This window comes from Somniosus microcephalus, chromosome 1, assembly GCF_052327205.1.
Source record: "Somniosus microcephalus isolate GS21.2 chromosome 1, FLI_Smic_1.0, whole genome shotgun sequence".
In the NCBI taxonomy this organism is placed as follows: domain Eukaryota; kingdom Metazoa; phylum Chordata; class Chondrichthyes; order Squaliformes; family Somniosidae; genus Somniosus; species Somniosus microcephalus.
Genome location: NC_140987.1, coordinates 379,347,394 through 379,369,434, shown reverse-complemented (window position 1 = coordinate 379,369,434; position 22,041 = coordinate 379,347,394). Strand labels below are relative to the sequence as shown.

Genomic DNA, 22,041 nt, shown 5'->3' with positions numbered 1-22,041 from the left:
CTCGGAACCAAGGACGACTTGCTTCCACATTAAAAATGAGCTTGCATGTGACGGATTAGTCCAATGCGGGACCTACAGTCTCTGTCACAGGTGGGGCAGACTGTGGTTGAAGGGGCGGGTGGGTGGGATGCTTGGGTTGACGTGCGCTCCTTGCGCTGCCTGCGCTTGGCTTCCGCTTGCTCCCGGCGAAGAGACTCGAGGTGTTCAGCGCCTTCCCGGATGCTTCTCCTCCACTTTGTGCGGTCTTGGGCCAGGGATTCCCAGGTGTCAGTGGGGATGTTACACTTTTTCAAGGAGGCTTTGAGGGTGTCCTTGAAGCGTTTCCTCTGCCCACCTGGGGCTCTCTTGCCATGCCGGAGCTCCGAGTAGAGCGCTTGTTTTGGGAGTCTTGTATCGGGCATGCGGACAATGTGACCCGTCCATCGGAGCTGATTGAGCGTGGTCAGAGCTTCGATGCTGGGGATGTTGGCCTGAGCAAGAACACTGACGTTGGTGCGCCTATTATGCGTTATGACGTTATGCGTTCTGAATGTTACATATTTTATCCCTTAATTATTACATTTTTTTCTACTATGTAGATGAGACTCAGCTCGTGATGCCCACTATCAGAACCAGCATCGAGAAATTTCACATGGCTGGGCAAGCTTTGCCCCCTGGGTTTCCTGCACCATTTTTATTTGCTGATGGACTGTCTTCAATAGAAACTCTTCTAACCAATATTCAGGTAAACCTAAGCAAAGCAGCATCAAAAAGCTATGAATGGAATAGAGAGAAATATTGTACTGTGTTCATTGTGATCTGGTAGTTTACTAAACATTGAGGCGCCCATCAATCCCAGTGATACCAATTGTGGAAGAGCATCCAATCAGGCAAATGCTGCAGTAGAATGAAGTGACAGAGCTAAATTCTTAATTTAAAATGCCACATTACAAAATAAGAGGGAAGATTCCTTTTGTTCTGTATTTGCAGTGAAATTGTAATAAGTAGCTAGCTACAAACAGAAAACAGCAGCAGTGGTAGCGACAACTTGTCTTTATATGGTCTCTTTAATGTAGAAAAACATTCCATAGTGCTTCGCAGGAGGTGCAAAGAAAATGGACACTGATCCAAAATAGCGATTGCAAGGGGTAACCTAAGCTTGGTCAAAGAGGTGGATTTTAAGGAGGAGAACAACATAGAGAGGGGCTTCTGGAGAGTAATACAGAACATTGAGCCTAGGCAGCTGAAGGCTTGTCCACCAGTGGTGGCGTGAAAGGAGTGGAATGCACAAGAGTCCAGAATCAGAATGAAGATGTGTGGAGGGTGGGTGGGGGGAGGTAGGAAGTTCTAGAGATAGGGAGGGGCAAGGCCATGGAGAAATTTAAATACAAGGATGGGAATTTTAAATGGGGCATTGGGGAACTGGAAGCCAGTGCAGGTCAATGAGGAAGGAGGTTATTGGCAAGTGGAACTTGGTGCAGGATAGGATGTAGCAGCAGAGCTTGGGGGGAGATGAAGTTTACGGAGGGTAGAAGGTCGGAGGTCAGTTTGGAAACCATTGGTATAGTCAAAACTGGAAATGACAAAGACATGGATGGGAGTTTCAGCAGCAAATGCAGCAAGATGGAGCAGAGACAGGCAGTGTTTTGGAGGTAGAAGTTGGTGGTCTTTGTGATGGAATGACAGGAGAGAAGGTGAGAAGCTCAGTATGGAGTTAAGCAGGACGCTGAGGTTGTGAAGTCTTGTTCAGCCCGAGACTGCAGCTAGAGAGGGGGAAGGAGTTGTTGGTGAGGGTACAGAGTTTGTGGCAGGGACTGAAGACTTCAGTCTTCCCAGTGTTTTAGCAGGCAGAAGTTAGGGCTCACCCAAGATGACGCTGGGCAAGCAGTCGCGACAGCACAGCAGCGATGGAGCAGTAGCGCTACGTATCATTAGAATACATTTGGAAGCTAACCCTATGACTTTTGATGATGTTGCCACAGGGCAGAATGTAGATGAGGAGGTTGGCCAGGGATAGATCCTTGGGAGACTTTGGATGTGATGGAGGAAATCTTTCTCTGGGACAGTACATGGCAATGCAGTTCAAAAAGATCCTAGTTCAATCTCCAGTCTGTGCTTCTATTAATGATATTCAGACAGGATGGTCGTCAGGGCACAACTGTGGGCCAGAATACCAGAGGGACAAAATCAGCCAATAGCTCCACTCTTGATTATTACCCAGTGACTCGTACTAGAAAGTGCATGGTTACATATATTGGGTGAGGGCAGAAGTGAGTTCAGCTTTAATACCGCAACAGTCAAGTAGCCTGATATTCACCATCTAGGTTCATAAGAAGAATGGGCACTTGGGTAAAGCACCAGAGGCTGCTGGCACCCAAGGAGCTGTCCTCCTAGAGTGGATCAGGACCTTCAAAAGAGGAGGCGAGGAAGGAAATCAACCATGTGAAAAATAGCTACTTCATCAGGAGAAACACATTTGGTGAAAATGAATAGAATTTAACAACAACTGGTGTTTCACTGCAGTCCCAAATGCTAAAATTTGAAATAAGACATTTGAAGTAATGGGCCAAAAATTGTGGTCAGCAGCGTACCTCCGGAGTATGCTGCCGGCCTGGGAAAAGAATACCTGATGGCGACCCTCCTGCGTAAACATGCAGTCTGGTGCTGCGAGTAGGAGGGGAGCGTAATGGCCCAGGGATGCAGCCTATGCGGAAGCGTACCTGGGATCACATGGGCCTGGTTCTCCAATCAGAAAACAGATTATCTTTCATTCATTTAAATTGCTACATTACTTCATTACTACAGCCTTTAAAATGCATTACAGATTTAACTTTTATCGTGGGAATCCAATTCATTACTCATAATTCCCACTTCCAAACAAACACTGTGCAGAAAGTTATGAAATTTAAACATTATTTTTAAAAAAAGCTGCAGCTTTAACATACACTAGGATTGTTTCTCATTAAAGCTTTTAAGTCATTTAATTTTTTAAAAAGCAGTTTTTCATTTTGGGTATCTCCTTACGCTGATGCAGACAGGCCCTGAGCCTGTTTCTACCAGCCATAAAATTTTCGTACGTAATTGCTGGGCAACTCTGCGCCAGGTTTACATACGTTGACAGACCATAAGTTCAGGATTTAGCACATGGGGAAATCTCTAATTTGCAGTAGATTTCAAAGGCGGTATGACGGAGTATTCTGAGAGTATGCGGTCACACCCACTGCAAAATCTGGGCCACCAGGAATTCAGACTACCAGTAGAAATCCAGCTTAGTTTCAGGACAAATGGCTTCAGACAGGCAAAAAGGAGGTTTTGCGTTCGATATGCAGTGGCTAAAAACAAGAGATGTTATGAGAGCCAATATATTACAAAGACTTGCTTGGAAGGATAGATAACTGATATTAAACAACCATCGTCCAGGAAACCTGGAGTAATGCCTATGGCTTAGCATCTCAGCAAGGAAATGGCCAAGAATTCTATAGAGGAAACACGCTCATCGACAGGGGAAGTCTGGGGTAGAATGAACATTTCTAGATAACAGCATAATTAAATGTTGTAAATTTTAAACTAAAGTGAGCTGTACAAACAACTGTTTAGCTAGAAATATTACACAGGCCCAGAAATTCCGTTCGCAGCCCTCCCGCGGGCGGAGGGCTGCGATTTGAAAAATCTCCGCCTGGACCAGAGGGCTCCCGGGAGGCGCAGAATTCCTTTGCTGTGCCTCTTCAAACTGCCGGTGTGCAGGGCACGCGTATCCCAGGGGCGCAGGTAGTTCACAGCGTCCCTGGGATCATGTGGGCCATGGGGAGCCAATCAGAGCAGGGAATCTCCATTCATAGATTTGACAGGAAGACCTGTCAAATCTATGAATAGAGATCAGCCCCAAAACATAAGTAAAACTTCAAATAAATAAAAAAAAAATCACATTTTTAAAATGACTATAAATTACATAAATTAACTATTTTAAACAAAAATTTAAATTTTTGAAAAAATAATTAAAGTTTTTAAAGGGGCTAAAAATAAACTTACCTTTCTTTAAAGTATTTTAAAATGATAAATCAGTGGAAATTTTTTTTTTTACTTTCTTCAACTGTTAGCCTGGTAAAAGAAGGCCTTGCGCCTGCTTTTCCAGGCGCAGCAGTTTCCAACTTACCTGGACTGAAGCAACTGTGAAAAAAACAGAAGTTTCAGCCGTACGCGCTGCCTCTCCGGCGCAGGCGTTTGACCTGTGAAGCCCTTTCTTCAAAGAACGGAAATTCCGGTTTCCAGCGCATGCGCAGTGCATGCCTAAAACCAGCACTTCCGTTGGCCCTACGGGTGAGTACACAGCGCGTACACACCCTTAGGGAACGGAATTTATAGGCCAATATACATAGGGCTGACAGCAGCATTTTGGTGAAGTAAAACAGTGGGTGTCACCAATATTGCTGTACAAAAATGGGGACACTTGTATTTTGCGTCAAATTTCACCACAGAAAAATTTCCAAAGTTCATGAGAATATAAATACTGTATAGTAATTTTACTGCTGATTTGTAAGTTTATGATTCCTGCAACAATTACGTTAATTACTCTACAAATATAACCACTATTTTATATTTTTTAAACCCAAAAAACAATGCAAGACAAAATAATGACTTCATTTCATTTCAGGGATCAATCAACTGAAGTTGATACTTTTGCAAAACTTCAAATGTCCTGGATAGTTTCATTGTAATGAGCTCCATTCTATTCCTAGTTACAGTACAGCAATATTTGTCATTGATGAATACATGGGGATTCTGCACGCTGACATAAATTCCATTTGCTTCTTCATTTCTTTTGTAAATAATACACATTGCAGATCTTCTAAAAGAAAGGGTACACATCTATCACCTCCCTCCGCTGCAGTAAACACAGAAGTGAGTTGCATCTCAAAGCTGTCCTGGTCCACAGTTCCATTTCATCCTTTGCCTCATCCGGCGCTTCAACAAGAAAATTTCTTTCTTCCTTTCAGGTGTCAAGGATCGCAAGCTTCAACAATTCTTGGACACCAACACCCCTCCGGAACCTTCTTCGCCTTCACTTTCCTCTGACCCCATCCCTTCTTCCAATCGCACCCCCTGCCGCATTTTCACTATCCCCTCTGACCTTCCCCTCTCTGCCCCCGAACGATCAGTCCTCAGCAAAGGCCTGAGCTTCATCCACTTCTGCTCCCACCTCAAATGAACTTCGAGCTCGGCACGATGCCGAGCTCTTTTTTCTGTTGCCTTCATCTCAGTGCCCCCTTCTTTGCCCAGGACCCTTTCTCCTGCTTTCAGAATTCTTGTTCTACCTAGACCCCTCCCTCTGGCCTCTTACCCTCTCTAGATCTTTTAATTGCGAACTGCTGACGTGACATCGACCGTCTCAATTTCTCTGCTCCCCTCACTCACTCCAACCTACCTCCCGCTGAACTTGCAGCACTCCGTTCTTTCTGATCCAACCCTAACATTATCATTAAACCTGCTGACAAGGGTGGCGCTGTTGTTGTTTGGCGAACCAACCCCTACCCTGCGGTGGCTGAACCCCAACACTTCCTCCTACCTCCCCCTGGACCATGACCCCACTACCAAACATCAAGCCATTGTTTTCAAGACTGTCATTGACCTCATCTCCTCTGGAGATCTTCCCTCCATGACCGCCAACCTCATAGTCCACCAACCCCGCACAGCCCGCTTCTACCTCCTTCCCAAGATCCACAAACAGGACTGCCCTGGTAGACCCATTGTTTCAGCCTGTTCTTGCCCCACGGAACTTATCTCTTCCTATCTCAACTCTATTTTTTCTCCCCTTGTCCAATCTCTTCCCACCTACATTCGCGACACTTCCGACACCCACCGCCACTTTAACAGTTTCCAGTTTCCTGGCCCCAACCGCCTCCTTTTCACTATGGACATTCAATCCCTCTACACCTCCATCCCCCACCAGGACAGCCTGAGGGCGCTCCGCTTCTTCCTTGAACAGAGGCCCAACCAGTCCCCATCCACCACCACCCTCCTCCGCCTGGCTGAACTTGTTCTCACATTGAACAACAACTCCTTTGACTCCACTCACTTCCTCCAGATTAAAGGTGTTGCTATGGGAACCCGCATGGGCCCTAGCTATGCCTGCTTTTTCGTGGGATAGGTGGAACACTCTTTGTTCCAGTCCTACTCAGATCCCCTCCCTCACCTCTTTTTCTGGTACATTGATGACTGTATTGGTGCCGTTTCCTGCTCTCGCCCTGAACTAGAAATTTCCATTCACTTTGCTTCCAATTTCCATCCTTCCCACACCTTCACATGGTCCATCTTGGACTCTTCCCTTCCCTTCCTCGACTCCTCTGTCTTCATTTCTGGGGATAGGCCATCGACGAACATCCACTATATGCCTACTGACTTCCACAGCTATGTGGACTACACTTCCTCCCAACCCGCTTCCTGTAAGGACTCTATTCCATTCTCCCAGTTTCTCCGTCACTGTCGCATCTGCTCTGACGATGCCACCATCCATACTAGTGCTTCCGATATGTCTTCCATTTTCCTCAACAGAGGATTCCCCTCTATCATGGTTGCCATGGCCCTCGACCGTGTCCATTCTAGTTCCCGCACTTCTGCTCTCACCCCTTCCCCTCCCTCCCAGAACCACGATAGGGTTCACCTTTCATCCCACCAACCTCCATATTCAACGGATCATCCTCCACCATTTCCGCCACCTCCAGCGTGATCCCACCACCAAACACATCTTCCCTTCCCCTCCCCTTTCAGCATTTCGAAGGGACTGCTTCGTCCTTGACACCCTGGTCCATTCCTCCATCACCCCCAACAGGCCCTCCACTACCCGCAGCACCTTCCCATGCAAGCGCAGGAGATGCAACACCTGCCCTTTTACCTCCTCCCTTTCCACTGACCAGGGCCCCAAACACTCCTTCCAAGTGAAACAGCGATTTACTTGTACTTCTTGCAATTTAGTATACTGTATTCGCTGCTCACGATGCAGTCTCCTCTACATTGGGGAGACCAAACACAGATTGGGTGATCGCTTTGCGGAACACCTCCGTTCAGTCCGTAAGGGTGACCCTGAGCTTCTGGTCACCTGTCACTTTAATTCCCCGCTCCACTCCCACTCTGACCTCTCTGTCCTCGGCCTCTTACACTGTTCCTTCGAAGCTCAACGTAAGCTCGAGGAACAGCACCTCATCTTTCGATTAGGTACTTTACAGCCTTCTGGACTCAACATCGAGTTCAACAATTTCAGACCATAACCTCGGCCCCTATTTTTTCAGGCAGCAGCTGTTGATGATTCTGCCATTGCCATTTGCAACATTTAACCACTCCTGCCTTCCACCCTATCACAGACCCTCTCTTTTGTTCTTTCCTCACCCCCCCTTTCCCTGCCCCTGCACCTGTTTAAAACCTGTTACATCTCTAACTTTTTCCAGTTCTGACAAAGGGTCACAGACCTGAAATGTTAACTCTGTTTCTCTCTCCACGGATGCTGCCTGGCCTATGAGTGTTTCCAACATTTTGTGTTTTTGTTTTACATTTAAAGTTATTGGGCACCCACCATCTTTGCTAGTATATAAGTGCAAGTTCTTTCCTTATCTATCATCCCCCTACATATGCACTTGGGTGGTTGCACCCAGAGACCACTTTAGACCGTATAGCTATCCATCTTCTGCTTACCACATTTGTTTTAAACTTCCCAGTTTATTTTAGCTCATTGGCTTTGGCTCCCCACCTTCCATTCCCCACACTAACCATCCACTTTTTCCCTTTTCCTCATGCTCTTATGCGCATAGCATCCTTTATCCTCATTATTTGAGACGTTTCCTGCATACTAGGAGTGCTACGAAAATCCAGTTGTTGTTGTTTATTCATGGTATATGTTGATATGCTCACTATGGCGCTCCGGGAATTAGATTCCTGTGATTTGTGCAGTCAGCAACACACATATTACATACAGTTAGTCTCTGGTAAAAGGTTTGGACCCTCAGCTAGTTACTTTGGGAATAAAATTAAACTTTGGTGGGGACGCAATGGAAAAGAAAAATCTGGCGAGGTATATAATGGCCACGGATATGTCACTGCCCATTTTGTGCCCCCGCCAAAGTTGAATTTGAACCTACATGTTACCTTTAAGAGTCTTAACACTCAACTAATTGATACTTAAGTTGGGAGAGATATTTTGGGAGTCTGTTGCAAAATAGAATACAATTACTGTGAAGTCTATTTAAGGGAATCAAAACAAAACAATGACATTTTATTTTCCACAATTTAAGTGCATCAGTGAAGCTATCAGAGTGGTAACCAAGCTCAACAAACTCTCAAAAGTCAAATGTGACCAAAATGTATGCATAACAAAAGTTTCTGAGGAAGACTAATAGACCAATCATTAATTAAAGTTCTGGTAAAAAGATAGATAACAGCAGAGCTCCACTCCCATTTAGGAGCATCAAACTGTCCTGGCCTAAAGCAATTCCCTTAAGCAGACTGGACCATAATCGTGTCCTGAATTATCACAAGTTACAGTCCTTTAGAGATTACATTTAGTTTAACAGGTCTCCGACACCTTTCCACAATGCATTACCCATTCACCAATCCGGTGGGATCTTGCTTCAGTAACAGAGCAGTGCATGAGCGTAATCCCTTCCTCCCACCAAAAAATGCAGACCTAATCACTGGAAGCAGTGATGCAACAAATATGGAAAACTGTAGTTAATAATGATTAATTATATCATTAGCCATTCAGCGTCTCATGTGTTGCATAATAAATAACATCGACATGAGCCCAGTCTAATGAAACACTACTTTGTTGATTTTAAATTACAAAATACCTTTGGATAATGTTTGCAAACCCCAGCCCATGTTTAGGTGGAGAATCCAATTTAAATATGGTATAAAGAAGGTATCCATTTCCGAGGTTGGCATGTTCAATATGTTGTTTCACTTAATTAGTAATAGTTCGGAGAAAGTTTTTTTTTTTTAAAAAGCTCGTTTCTCTAATTTCAATACATGCCTCGAGTTTACAACCGGAGCAGCTCAGTGCTCAATTTTTCCAATGCTAGTCCTCATCAGCCTCTCCACAGCTACAACTTACTCAGAACCCCTTTGCCCCACATTTCATAGAAACTTAGAAAAATAGGAGCAGGAGTAGGCCATTCAGCCCTTGAAGCCTGCTCCGCCATTCAATATGATCATGGCTGATCCTCTATCTCAATACCATATTCCTGCTCTCTCCCCATACCCATTGATGCCTTTTGTGTCTAGAAATCTATCTATCTCCTTCTTAAATATATTCAGTGACTTGGCCTCCACAGCCTTCTGTGGTAGAGAATTCCACAGGTTCACCACCCTCTGAGTGAAGAAATTTCTTCTCATCTCAGTCCTAAAAGTCCTACCCCATATCCCGAGATTGTGACCCCTCGTTCTAGACCCCCCAGCCAGGGGAAACATCCTCCCTGCATGCAGTCTGTCTAGCCCTGTCAGAATTTTATGTGTTTCAATGAGATCCCCTCTCATTTCCTCCTACACAATATCCATACAGGCATCTTCCCCTCTTTGCCAAATGCCCTACCTCCCAACTAATTGACTTAAAATCTTTACCCTCATTTCAAATGACTTTGCCCATGCTACTCTACTTCAGCTTTCTGCTCTGGCTGTGTGTCGCTGTGCATACTCTCAACTCACCTGTGCTGGATTACTCATTATCCACTCCGCTCCTTCATAAATAGTGGCTGTTCTCACAATAACTGCTAACTCGTTAAATCTTTCTGTTTTGCCATTTCTCTTCAAATACCTAAAGACCATACTGTTCAAACTTCCCCCTCCCATCCACCCATAATTTATTCATCGTTTCTTGATCTAGCTTTTCCTTCTACCCCATAAACACTGTAAAACATTTTTCTATACACAGGCATCATTAAGTTGTTGAATTTTGAAATTTGAATTTTTGAAAAGGTAGCAGACTAAAGGGTGCATTAAATATCTGTATAGCAAATGATCCTCAAGGGCTGTGCAATGCACACTTGTTTTCCATGTAATTTCTCAACAGCCTAGTTCTGAAATATTTGTGCATTTTTTTAAAATAAAAGCTTTAAAATGTTGCAGAATGATTCAACTTAAAAGCATGGATAACGGAGTCCAGGATGCAAGTGGGTGTTGTTTATACTCTCTGCCATGTGGGAAAGTAAAGATGTGGAAGTCACATCAGGCCAACCTGGGTGTCCAGATATTTATCATTCTGTGACCTTAGGGTCTTTGACAAATAATGAAACTAGTTTCCAATAGAAGATAACTGGATGTAACGCGAGACATTTTCTCACCTTGCACTGAGCTGTAACTTTACTTCTGGACCGAACAGCATTTTCTTTCCCCATTTGGGAAAGTCTACCAGACCAGTGGGGGTCTGCTATTTTCACATGAAACTTCCCCAGTGCCTCACAAACGGCACGAATCCCATTTGTTGTAATCATGTGATCCATCCTTGGCCATACAGACTTACAAGATGTTATTTTTAAAAATCAGCCTTAAGATATAGAACCTTTGAAAACTGTCCAATTCTACCAGAAGACTGGGATTCCAAAGTATAAGCTAGTTTGCATATGTTGAGAATGGAAATCAGATCACATTTATTTAGATCAATTGACCTGATCAGAGGAGAACATTGAGAGGAAATAGTTACCGGAAAAGGTGGGATCTCAAAAGTTCTGCTGTTTCAATGTGGTTAATGAACAGTGCTGCACTGGAGTTGGGAATGTCCATAATTAGGGAAAGACAAGAGTGTGAAGATGTAGAAAAAAAAATTCCTCCTTATATTTAGGATCTTTACTGACTTACTGTATTACTGAGGTTTAGTTGCTGTTATTTAATCACTGTTCTGTGATTGTACAGGGCCTGCTGAAGGTGGCTGTAGACAATGCGCGCGTGCAAGAGAAGCAGATACAGCAGGAGAAGAAAGAACTGAAACTGGAGCTGTTCAGGGAGAGAGAAATGAGAGAAACTTTAGAAAGACAACTCACAGCAGAACAGCACAATAGAGGTAAGTCTCATGGAAATCAAGTGGAATTTAAGCAGGCAATGGTAAGACTGATTATGTGTTCAGAACTCAAAACTTAGTGCTCGACTTGTGTCTGAATTGGTTCATTTGACTCTGTTTAGACACAGGGGCAACAATAGCTGCATAAGATGCTGACAGCACGGTAGAGGTTAAGTCCCTTATGGCTGAGTATATCATATCACAAGGTCCTGACAAAGGATTCCACAGTGTGATATTGCCACCTTTTTCCAGCAATATCTTCAGACTAAGTTCACTAATACAAATGACCTCAGATCAGTTCTTTTGCTAAGCAGGTGCCAGACCTCATACTGTTTTGGGACAGGGAAGAATCCTTGGGGGGAAAAAATCAGCGTTGCTGCAGCAGGTTTATGTCTAATCAAGTCCTATCAAGATATATACTTATATAGGGGTATGGTAGCTTAGTGGTTAGGTTACTGGACTAATGATCCGGAGACGTGAGTTCAAATCCCTCCAAGGCAGCTGGGGAATTTAAATTCAACTAATTAAATAAATGTGGAATAAATGCTAGTATCAGTAATGGTGACCATGAAACTACTGGATTGTTGTAACAACCCATCTGGTTCATGAACACCCTATAGGGAAGGAAATCTGCTGGCCTATATGTGACTCCAGTCCCACAGCAATATGGTTGACTCTTAACTGCCCTCCGAAATGGACTAACAAGCCACTCAGTTGTAACTAACTGCTATGAAAAACAATAACAATAATAAGAATAAAACCGGATGAACCACCCACCATCGACCTAGGCATCAGCTTCAGACACGACAAAGGCACACCCAGCCCAGTCGACCCTGCAAAGTCCTCCTCACAACATCTTGGAACGTGTGCCAAAATTGAGAGAGTTGTCCCTCAGACTAGTCAAGCAACAGCCTGACATAGTCATACTCACAGAATCATACCTTTCAGCTGACGTCCCAGACTCCGCCATCACCATCCCTGGGTATGTCCTGTCCCACCAGAGGTAGCGGCACAGTGGTATACAGTTAGGAGGGAGTGGCCCTGGGAGTCCTCAACATTGATTCCGGACCCCTTGAAGTCTCATGGTTTCAGGTCAAGCATGGGCAAGGAAACTTCCTGCTGATTACCACCTACCACCCTCCCTCAACTGATCAATCAGTACTCCTCCATGTTGAACACTTGGAAGAAGCACAGAGGGTAGCAAGGGCACAGAATGTACTCTGGTTGGGGGACTTCAATGTCCATGCTATGGGCCATCAGCAGCAGCAGAATTGTATTCCACCACAACCTGTAACCTCATGGTCCGGCATATCCCTCACTCCACCATTACCATCAGGCCAGGGGACAACCCTGGTTCAATGAGGAGTGCCAGGAGCAGCATCAGGCGAACCTAAAAATGAGGTGCCAAACTGGGAAAGCTGCAAGACAGGACTACATGCATGCTAAAGAGCAGAAGCAGCATGCTATAGACAGAGCTAAGCAATCCCACAGCTGATCAGATCAAAGCTCTGCAGTCCTGCCACATCCAGTCGTGAATGGTGGTGGACCATTAAACAACTAATGGGAGGAGGAGCCTCCATGAATATCCTCATCCTCAATGATGGCAGAGCCTAGCATTCAAGTGTAAAAGAAAAGGCTGAAGCGTTTGCAACCATCTTGTCAGAAGTGCTGACCTCCTCCTGAGGTCCCCACCATCATAGAAGCCAGTCTTCAGCCAATTCGATTCACTGCATGTGATATCAAGAAACAGCTGAGTGCACTGGATACAGCAAAAGATATGGACCCTGACAACATCCCGTCTGTCGTGCTGAAGACTTGTGCTCCAGAACTAGCTGTTCCAGTTCAGCTACAACACTGGCATTTACCTCACCATGTGGAAAATTGCCCAGGTATGTCTTGTCCACAAAAAGCAGGACAAATCCAATCCAGCCAATTACCGCCCCATTAGTCCACTCGCAATTGTAAGAAGTCACACAACACCAGGTTATAGTCCAACAGCTTTATTTGAAATCACAAGCTTTCGGAGCGCTGCTCCTTCTTCAGGTGAAGTGGAGAAATGCATAAAGACACAGCTTATATAGTCAGAGAATCATGTCAGATGTTTACAGGTAACCTTTCCAACTGCCATTTATCACACCTCGGCAGAGAGATAATCACAGCAGTCAAAGGTGTGAATGGTGTCCAAACAGGTCAGTCAGGGAAACATTACATCAAAGAACAATGAGGTGGGGTCACAAGGGGTCAAATATTGCAGATGCTGGGGTCTGTATGAAAAACAAAAAAACAGACAAAAAACATTTTTTTTGGCTGGAAATCACAGCAGGTCCGGCCGCATCAGTGTAGGGAGAACAAGCCAATGTCGACTCGAGTCTGGATGACCCTGCATCAGGTGGGGTTACATGTAGCGTGACATGAACCCAAGATCTCGGTTGAGGCCGTCCTCATGGGTGCGGAACTTGGCTATCAGTTTCTGCTCGACGATTTTGCGTTGTCGTGTGTCTCGAAGGCCACCTTGGAGAATGCTTACCCGAAGATCGGAGGCTGAATGTCCTTGACTGCTGAAGTGTTCCCCGCCTGGGAGGGAACACTCCTGCCTGGAGATTGTTGCGTGGTGTCCGTTCATCCGTTGTCGCAGTGTCTGCATGGTCTCGCCGATGTACCATGCTCCGGGGCATCCTTTCCTGCAACGTATGAGGTAGACAACGTTGGCCGAGTCACATGAGTATGTACCATGTACCTGGTGGGTGGTGTCCTCACGTGTGATGATGGTATCTGTGTTGATGATCTGGCATGTCTTGCAGAGGTTGCTGTGGCAGGGTTGTGTGGTGTCGTGGTCGCTGTTCTCCTGAAAGCTGGGTAATTTGCTGCGAACGATGGTCTGTTTGAGGTTAGGCGGCTGTTTGAAAGCGAGTAGTGGAGGCGTGGGGATGGCCTTAGCGAGGTGTTCGTCGTCATCGATGACATGTTGAAGGCTGCGAAGAACATGGCGTAGTTTCTCCGCTCTGGGGAAGTACTGGACGACGAAGGGTACTCTGTTGGTTGTGTCCCGTGTTTGTCTTCTGAGGAGGTCTATGCGATTTTTCGCTGTGGCTCGTCGGAACTGTCGATCGACGAGTCGAGCGTCATATCCCGTTCTTACAAGGGCGTCTTTCAGTGTCTGTAGGTGTCCATCGCGTTCCTCCTCGTCTGAGCAGATCCTGTGTATTCGCAGGGCTTGTCCATAGGGGATGGCTTCTTTAACGTGGTTAGGGTGGAAGCTGGAGAAGTGAAGCATCGTGAGGTTGTCCGTGGGCTTGCGGTAGAGTGAAGTGCTGAGGTGTCCGTCTTTGATGGAGATTCGTGTGTCCAGGAATGAGACTGATTCTGAGGAGTAGTCCATGGTGAGTTTGATGGTGGGATGGAACTTGTTGATGTTATCGTGTAGTCTTTTCAGTGATTCTTCGCCGTGGGTCCATAGGAAGAAAATGTCGTCGATGTATCTGGTGTATAGCATTGGTTGGAGATCCTGTGCAGCGAAGAAGTCTTGCTCGAACTTGTGCATGAAGATGTTTGCGTATTGGGGTGCGAATTTGGTCCCCATGGCTGTTCCGTGTGTTTGGGTAAAGAACTGGTTGTCGAAGGTGAAGACATTGTGGTCAAGGATGAAGCGGATGAGTTGTAGGATGGCGTCTGGAGATTGGCTGTTGTTGGTGTTGAGTACTGAGGCTGTCGCAGTGATGCCGTCATCGTGGGGGATACTGGTGTAGAGTGCCGAGACGTCCATCGTGGCGAGGAGTGTTCCTGGTTCAACTGGTCCGTGGGTGCTGAGCTTCTGTAAGAAGTCTGTAGTGTCGCGACAGAAGCTGGGGGTTCCCTGTACGATGGGTTTCAGGATGCCCTCGACATATCCAGAGAGGTTCTCACACAGGGTTCCGTTGCCTGATGCGATAGGACGTCCAGGTGTGTTGGCTTTGTGTATCTTTGGGAGGCAGTAGAAGTCTCCCACGCGGGGAGTACGTGGGATGAGAGCATGTAGGATGCTTTGAAGGTCTGGATCGAAGGTTTTGATCAGTCTGTTGAGTTGGCGGGTGTGTTCTTTGGTCGGATCTGCGGGTAACTGTCTGTAGTGTTCCTGGTTGTCCAGTTGTCGGTATACTTCTTTGCAATAGTCCGTTCTGTTCTGTATGACGATGGCACCTCCTTTGTCTGCTGGTTTGATGACGATGTTGCGGTTGGTCTTGAGAGCGTGGATGGCATTGCGTTGTGCTCGGGTGACATTCTGGACTGTCTTGTGAGTGCGGCTGATGAATCTGGCGTTGATGCATCTCCTGACAGCTTGAGCATACATGTCAAGCTTAGGGCAGCGACCCTCCGGAGGGGTCCAATTTGACTCTTTCTTCTTCGGTTGCTGCACTGCGGATCCCTCTGTCTGCTGTTCCGGATCATTGATTGTCTCATTGGGTTCGCTGCTGACATCTTGGGATTTGTGGAAGAATTCCCGGAGCCTCATTCTCCTGATGAATTCCTCTGTGTCTGCCGCGAGACCGATGGGGTCCATTTTGGTGGTGGGGCAGAAATTGAGCCCTCGGCTGAGAACTTCAATTTCGTCTGGTTGAAGGGTGTGGTCGGACAGGTTGACGATGGATTTCCCTGTGGTTTCAACCGTGGTACCGGGGGAGGCTTGGTTGCTGCTGCTGGTGATGCCAAGTTTCTCAAGCTTCCTGTTCTTGGTGTGCATGTAGGTAGCGTAGTTCCGTTGCCTTGTTTGTTTGGCGGTGTCTCGTAGCTGGTCTGCTGCGTCCTGAGCACAGGCTGAGAACATGGACTCCAACTCGGTTTCGAGGTTGCGGCGTCTGCTGTAGAGCTGGTGTACGAGATGGTTGAGGAGTGGGCGAGAGGTACGACGGCAGAGTCTCTCAGCGTAGTCTGTGTTGTAGGTCGACTTGAGTGGGTTAGTGATCTGTAGTCCTTTCGGGATCTTGTCTGCTTTCTTGCATCTCTGTAGAAACTTGATGTCTGTGTCGATATGCGCGATCTTCTTGGAGATCCTCTCCACTTTGAGCCGGCAGTTTGTGGTGTCGATAGTAGCCATGGTGTGGAGGTGCCGGAGTTGGACTGGGGTGGACAAATGTAAGAAGTCACACAACACCAGGTTATAGTCCAACAGCTTTATTTGAAATCACAAGCTTTCGGAGCGCTGCTCCTTCTTCAGGTGAAGTGGAGAAATGCATAAAGACACAGCTTATATAGTCAGAGAATCATGTCAGATGTTTACAGGTAACCTTTCCAACTGCCATTTATCACACCTCGGCAGAGAGATAATCACAGCAGTCAAAGGTGTGAATGGTGTCCAAACAGGTCAGTCAGGGAAACATTACATCAAAGAACAATGAGGTGGGGTCACAAGGGGTCAAATATTGCAGATGCTGGGGTCTGTATGAAAAACAAAAAAAGACAAAAAACATTTTTTTGGGCTGGAAATCACAGCAGGTCCGGCCGCATCTGTGTAGAGAGAACAAGCCAATGTCGACTCGAGTCTGGATGACCCTGCATCAGGTGGGGTTACATGTAGCGTGACATGAACCCAAGATCTCGGTTGAGGCCGTCCTCATGGGTGCGGAACTTGGCTATCAGTTTCTGCTCGACGATTTTGCGTTGTGTGTCTCGAAGGCCACCTTGGAGAATGCTTACCCGAAGATCGGAGGCTGAATGTCCTTGACTGCTGAAGTGTTCCCCGCCTGGGAGGGAACACTCCTGCCTGGTGATTGTTGCGCGGTGTCCGTTCATCCGTTGTCGCAGTGTCTGCATGGTCTCGCCGATGTACCATGCTCCGGGGCATCCTTTCCTGCAACGTATGAGGTAGACAACGTTGGCCGAGTCACATGAGTATGTACCATGTACCTGGTGGGTGGTGTCCTCACGTGTGATGATGGTATCTGTGTTGATGATCTGGCATGTCTTGCAGAGGTTGCTGTGGCAGGGTTGTGTGGTGTCGTGGTCGCTGTTCTCCTGAAAGCTGGGTAATTTGCTGCGAACGATGGTCTGTTTGAGGTTAGGCGGCTGTTTGAAAGCGAGTAGTGGAGGCGTGGGGATGGCCTTAGCGAGGTGTTCGTCGTCATCGATGACATGTTGAAGGCTGCGAAGAACATGGCGTAGTTTCTCCGCTCCGGGGAAGTCCGACGGGCCACAGCGAAAAATCGCATAGACCTCCTCAGAAGACAAACACGGGACACAACCAACAGAGTACCCTTCGTCGTCCAGTACTTCCCCGGAGCGGAGAAACTACGCCATGTTCTTCGCAGCCTTCAACATGTCATCGATGACGACGAACACCTCGCTAAGGCCATCCCCACGCCTCCACTACTCGCTTTCAAACAGCCGCCTAACCTCAAACAGACCATCGTTCGCAGCAAATTACCCAGCTTTCAGGAGAACAGCGACCACGACACCACACAACCCTGCCACAGCAACCTCTGCAAGACATGCCAGATCATCAACACAGATACCATCATCACACGTGAGGACACTACCCACCAGGTACATGGTACATACTCATGTGACTCGGCCAACGTTGTCTACCTCATACGTTGCAGGAAAGGATACCCCGGAGCATGGTACATCGGCGAGACCATGCAGACACTGCGACAACGGATGAACGGACACCGCGCAACAATCACCAGGCAGGAGTGTTCCCTCCCAGTCGGGGAACACTTCAGCAGTCAAGGACATTCAGCCTCCGATCTTCGGGTAAGCATTCTCCAAGGTGGCCTTCGAGACACACGACAACGCAAAATCGTCGAGCAGAAACTGATAGCCAAGTTCCGCACCCATGAGGACGGCCTCAACCGAGATCTTGGGTTCATGTCACGCTACATGTAACCCCACCTGATGCAGGGTCATCCAGACTCGAGTCGACATTGGCTTGTTCTCCCTACACTGATGCGGCCGGACCTGCTGTGATTTCCAGCCAAAAAAAATGTTTTTTGTCTGTTTTTTTGTTTTTCATACAGACCCCAGCATCTGCAATATTTGACCCCTTGTGACCCCACCTCATTGTTCTTTGATGTAATGTTTCCCTGACTGACCTGTTTGGACACCATTCACACCTTTGACTGCTGTGATTATCTCTCTGCCGAGGTGTGATAAATGGCAGTTGGAAAGGTTACCTGTAAACATCTGACATGATTCTCTGACTATATAAGCTGTGTCTTTATGCATTTCTCCACTTCACCTGAAGAAGGAGCAGCGCTCCGAAAGCTTGTGATTTCAAATAAAGCTGTTGGACTATAACCTGGTGTTGTGTGACTTCTTACATTTGTCCACCCCAGTCCAACTCCGGCATCTCCACACCATGTCCACTCTCAATCACCAGCAACGTGATGGAAGGTGTCATCAACAGTGCTATCAAGCAGCAGTTACTCACCAATAACCTGCTCATTGATGCCCAGTTTGGGTTCCGCCAAGACCAAATGCTCCAGATCTCCAGAAGTGAGGAGAGAGTGACTGCCTTTGACATCAAGGCAGCATTTGACCAAGTGTGGCATCAAGGAGCCCTAGTAAAACTGAAGTCAATGGGAATCGGGCGGGCGGGGGACTCTCCACTGGCTGGTCTCATACCTAGCACAAAGGAAGATGGTTGTGGTGGTTGGAGGCCAATCATCTCAGCCCCAGGACGTCACTGCAGAAGTTCCTCAGGGCAGAGTCCTAGGCCCAACCATCTTCAGCTGCTTCATCAATGACCTTCCCTCCATCATAAAGGTCAGAAGTGGGGATGTTCACTGATGATTGCACAGTGTTCAATTCCATTTACAAGTCCTCAGATAATGAAGCAGTCCATGCCCACATGCAGCAAAAGCTGGACGACGTTCAGGCTTGGCTGATAAGTGGCAAGTAACATTCGCGCCACATAAGTGCCAGGCAATGGCTGTCTCCAACAAGAGAGAGTCTAACCACCGCCCCTTGACATTCAACAACATTACCATCGCCAAATCCCCCACCATCAACATCCTGAGGGTCACCATTGACCAGAAACTTAACTGGACCAGCCACATAAATATGGTGGCTACAAGAGCAGGTCAGAGGCTGGATATTCTGTGGTGAAGGTCTCACCTCCTGGCTCCCCAAAGGCTTTCCACCACCGCATGGACTGCAGCGGTTCAAGAAGATGGCTCACCACCACCTTCTCGAGAGCAATTAGGGATGGACAATAAATGCTGGCCTTGCCAGCAATGCCCACATCCCAGGAACGAATAAAAAATATTGTTCTTCAATATTTGATAAGAATAAAATTCCATTGCAATATTTTTAGACACCAGAGGGAAATTTTAGATCACCAAATTTTAATTAAAAAAAACAGTTCCATGGAAAATAATGGATCTGGATGGGGATTGTAATTTTTGAAGTATAATATTATTCTGACCCTGCCCAAGTACTTCATAGTGATGGAAGTAATACAAAAACATGAGCCGGTTTCATTAATATGTAAAGTTCACTCGGGACGACTCCATATACAAAACCACTTTCCATCATCCCCGTTGGATAGGATCCCTGAATTTTAAAAACAAAATCTTGATACATGCATAAGACATTGTCCAGTTAGCAACTGTTTTAAGAAAAAAAAATTGTCATTTCCCCTTGAGGACTCTCACATCACACCATGGCCAAACTGAGACAGTAATCAGCCTACCTGTTGTCCCCAAGTCTCTACTACTCTTGAACCAGCCATTACAAGGTGGGAAGACTCACCCTCTGACTTTCTTCCTTCGACTTGGCACTAATGTTCCCGTTTGGCTGAGCAGCTGTCTGGAGGTCCTGTGCAGGCCGCTTGCCGGCTTTACAATATAGAAAACTGCGCATGCACGGAAATTTGAATGGACTGCGCAGCCCGTTAAAGGGGCCGCATACCCCCCAAAAAACTGAAAGGGAACATTGCTTGGCACCTTCCCAAACACCATGCTGAGAAAGTGAATCTGCCACATGGCAAATCCTCGTTGCAAGTCTACCTTTGAAGTATATTACGTTATTTCACCAATTCACTGCCACCAGAATATCAAATCCAATATAGTGTTGAGTGTACTAAATGAAATCAAACCACTGCCAACTTCACCTAGATGCAGCAGTATAATCTGTTTAGTATCAAATTTAGATTTTTGCTTAGATTAAATTATTGATTGCGACCAAACTGTGGTACATTGATTTAAAAATTGATTTTCTGTCGTTCATACAAATTTGTATCCAAATAAAACATTCCATGGCAAATGTATTTATATGGTTCAGTGGTGTTTTATTCTCCGCCACATACCATTCTGATAAGCAATAGTTTACACCCAACAGTGGGACTCCAGCTGCTCCTGTATGTCCCAATACCGATTCTCATACCACCATTAGAGATCTAAAAAACATGTCCCAAAAAACAATGTTGTGTATGGTGCAACATGATGTGCCTTCAAAGACAAGTCAGCTGAAATCTTACTGCATTGATGCATGTTACCAATATGACTATGAAGTTCATTTGTCTGTTTATTTTAATAAAGGTGCCAATATGTTTAAAATGGGTTAACAACTTTGTTACATAGAATTTACAACAACAACTTGTATTTATATAGCGCCTTTAAAGTAGTAAAACGCCCCAAGGCGCTGCACAGGAGTATTTTACGACAAAAATTGACACAAAGCCACATAAGGATAAATTAGGGCAGGTAGGTTTTAAGGAGCATCTTAAAGGAGGAAAGAGAGGTAGAGAGGTTTAGGCAGGGAATTCCAGAGCTTAGGGCCTAGGCAACAGAAGGCACAGCCACCAAAGGTTGAACGATTATAATCAGGGATGCTCAAGAGGGCAGAAGTGGAGGAGTGCAGATATCTCGGGGGCTTGTGGGGCTGAAGGAGATTACAGAGGTAGGAAGGGGCGAGGCCATGGAGGGATTTGAAAACAAGGATGAGAATTTGGAAATCGAGGCGCTGCTTAACCAGGAGCCAATGTAGGTCAGCGAGCACAGGGGAGATGGGCGAACGGGACTTGGTGTGAGTTAGGACACGGGCAGCCGAGTTTTGGATGACCTCAAGTTTACGTAGGGTGGAATGTGGGAGGCTAGCCAGGATCGCGTTTAAATAGTCAAGTCTAGAGGTAACAAAGGCATAGATGAGGGTTTCAGCAGTGGATGAGCTGAGGCAAGGGCGGAGACCGGCGATGTTACAGAGGTGGAAGTAGGCGGTCTTTGTTATGCTGCGGATATGTGGTCGGAAGCTCATTTCAGGGTCAAATATGACACCAAGGTTACGAACAGTATGGTTCAGCCTCAGACAGATGTTAGGGAAAGGGATGGAGTCAGTGGCTAGGGAATGGAGTTTGTGGCGGGGACCGAAAACAATGGCTTCGGTCTTCCCAATATTTAATTGGAGAACATTTCTGCTCATTCAGAATTGTATGTCGGACAAGCAGTCTGACAATTTAGAGACTGTGGAGGGATCGAGAGAAGAGGTAGTGAGGTAAAGCTGGGTGTCGTCAGCGTATATGTGGAAACTGATGCTTTGTTTTCGGATGATGTCACCAAGGGGCAACATGTAGATGAGAAATAGGAGGGGGCCATGGATAGATCCTTGGGGGACACCAGAGGTAACGATGCAGGAGCGGGAAGAGAAGCCGTTGCAGGTGATTCTCTGGCTACAATTAGATAGATAAGAATGGAACCAGGTGCGTGCAGTCCCACCCAGCTGGACGGCGGTGGAGAGGCATTGGAGAGGATGGAGTGGTCAACCATGTCAAAGGCTGCAGACAAGTCAAGAAGGACGAGGAGGGATAGTTTACCTTTGTCATAGTCACAAAAGATGTCATTTGTGACTTTGATGAGAGCCGTTACAGCACAGAAACAGGCCATTCCGCCCAAGTGGTCTATGCCAGTGGTCATGCTCCACATGAGCCTCCTCCCACCCTACTTCATCTCACCCTATCAGCTAAAATAGTAAAGAAACAGAGTTTCTACAAATATTGTTTGGTGTGAATTTGACCTAAATGTCTCCCATTTGTGACACGGCTTAAATCGATCACTGGG

The 22,041-nt window shown here is 46.3% G+C and overlaps 1 protein-coding gene across 5 annotated transcripts in view; it reads left to right on the top strand.

The window, feature by feature from the left end:
- dacha (dachshund a) overlaps nt 1-22,041 on the top strand; it is a 414,265-nt gene that overhangs the window by 344,478 nt on the left and 47,746 nt on the right. For all 5 annotated transcript variants that reach the window (XM_085996109.1, XM_085996121.1, XM_085996115.1 and 2 more), the window contains 2 exons: nt 579-724; nt 10,870-11,017. In XM_085996109.1, coding sequence (XP_085852235.1) covers nt 579-724; nt 10,870-11,017 — 294 coding nt within the window. The remainder of the gene's footprint in view (nt 1-578; nt 725-10,869; nt 11,018-22,041) is intronic.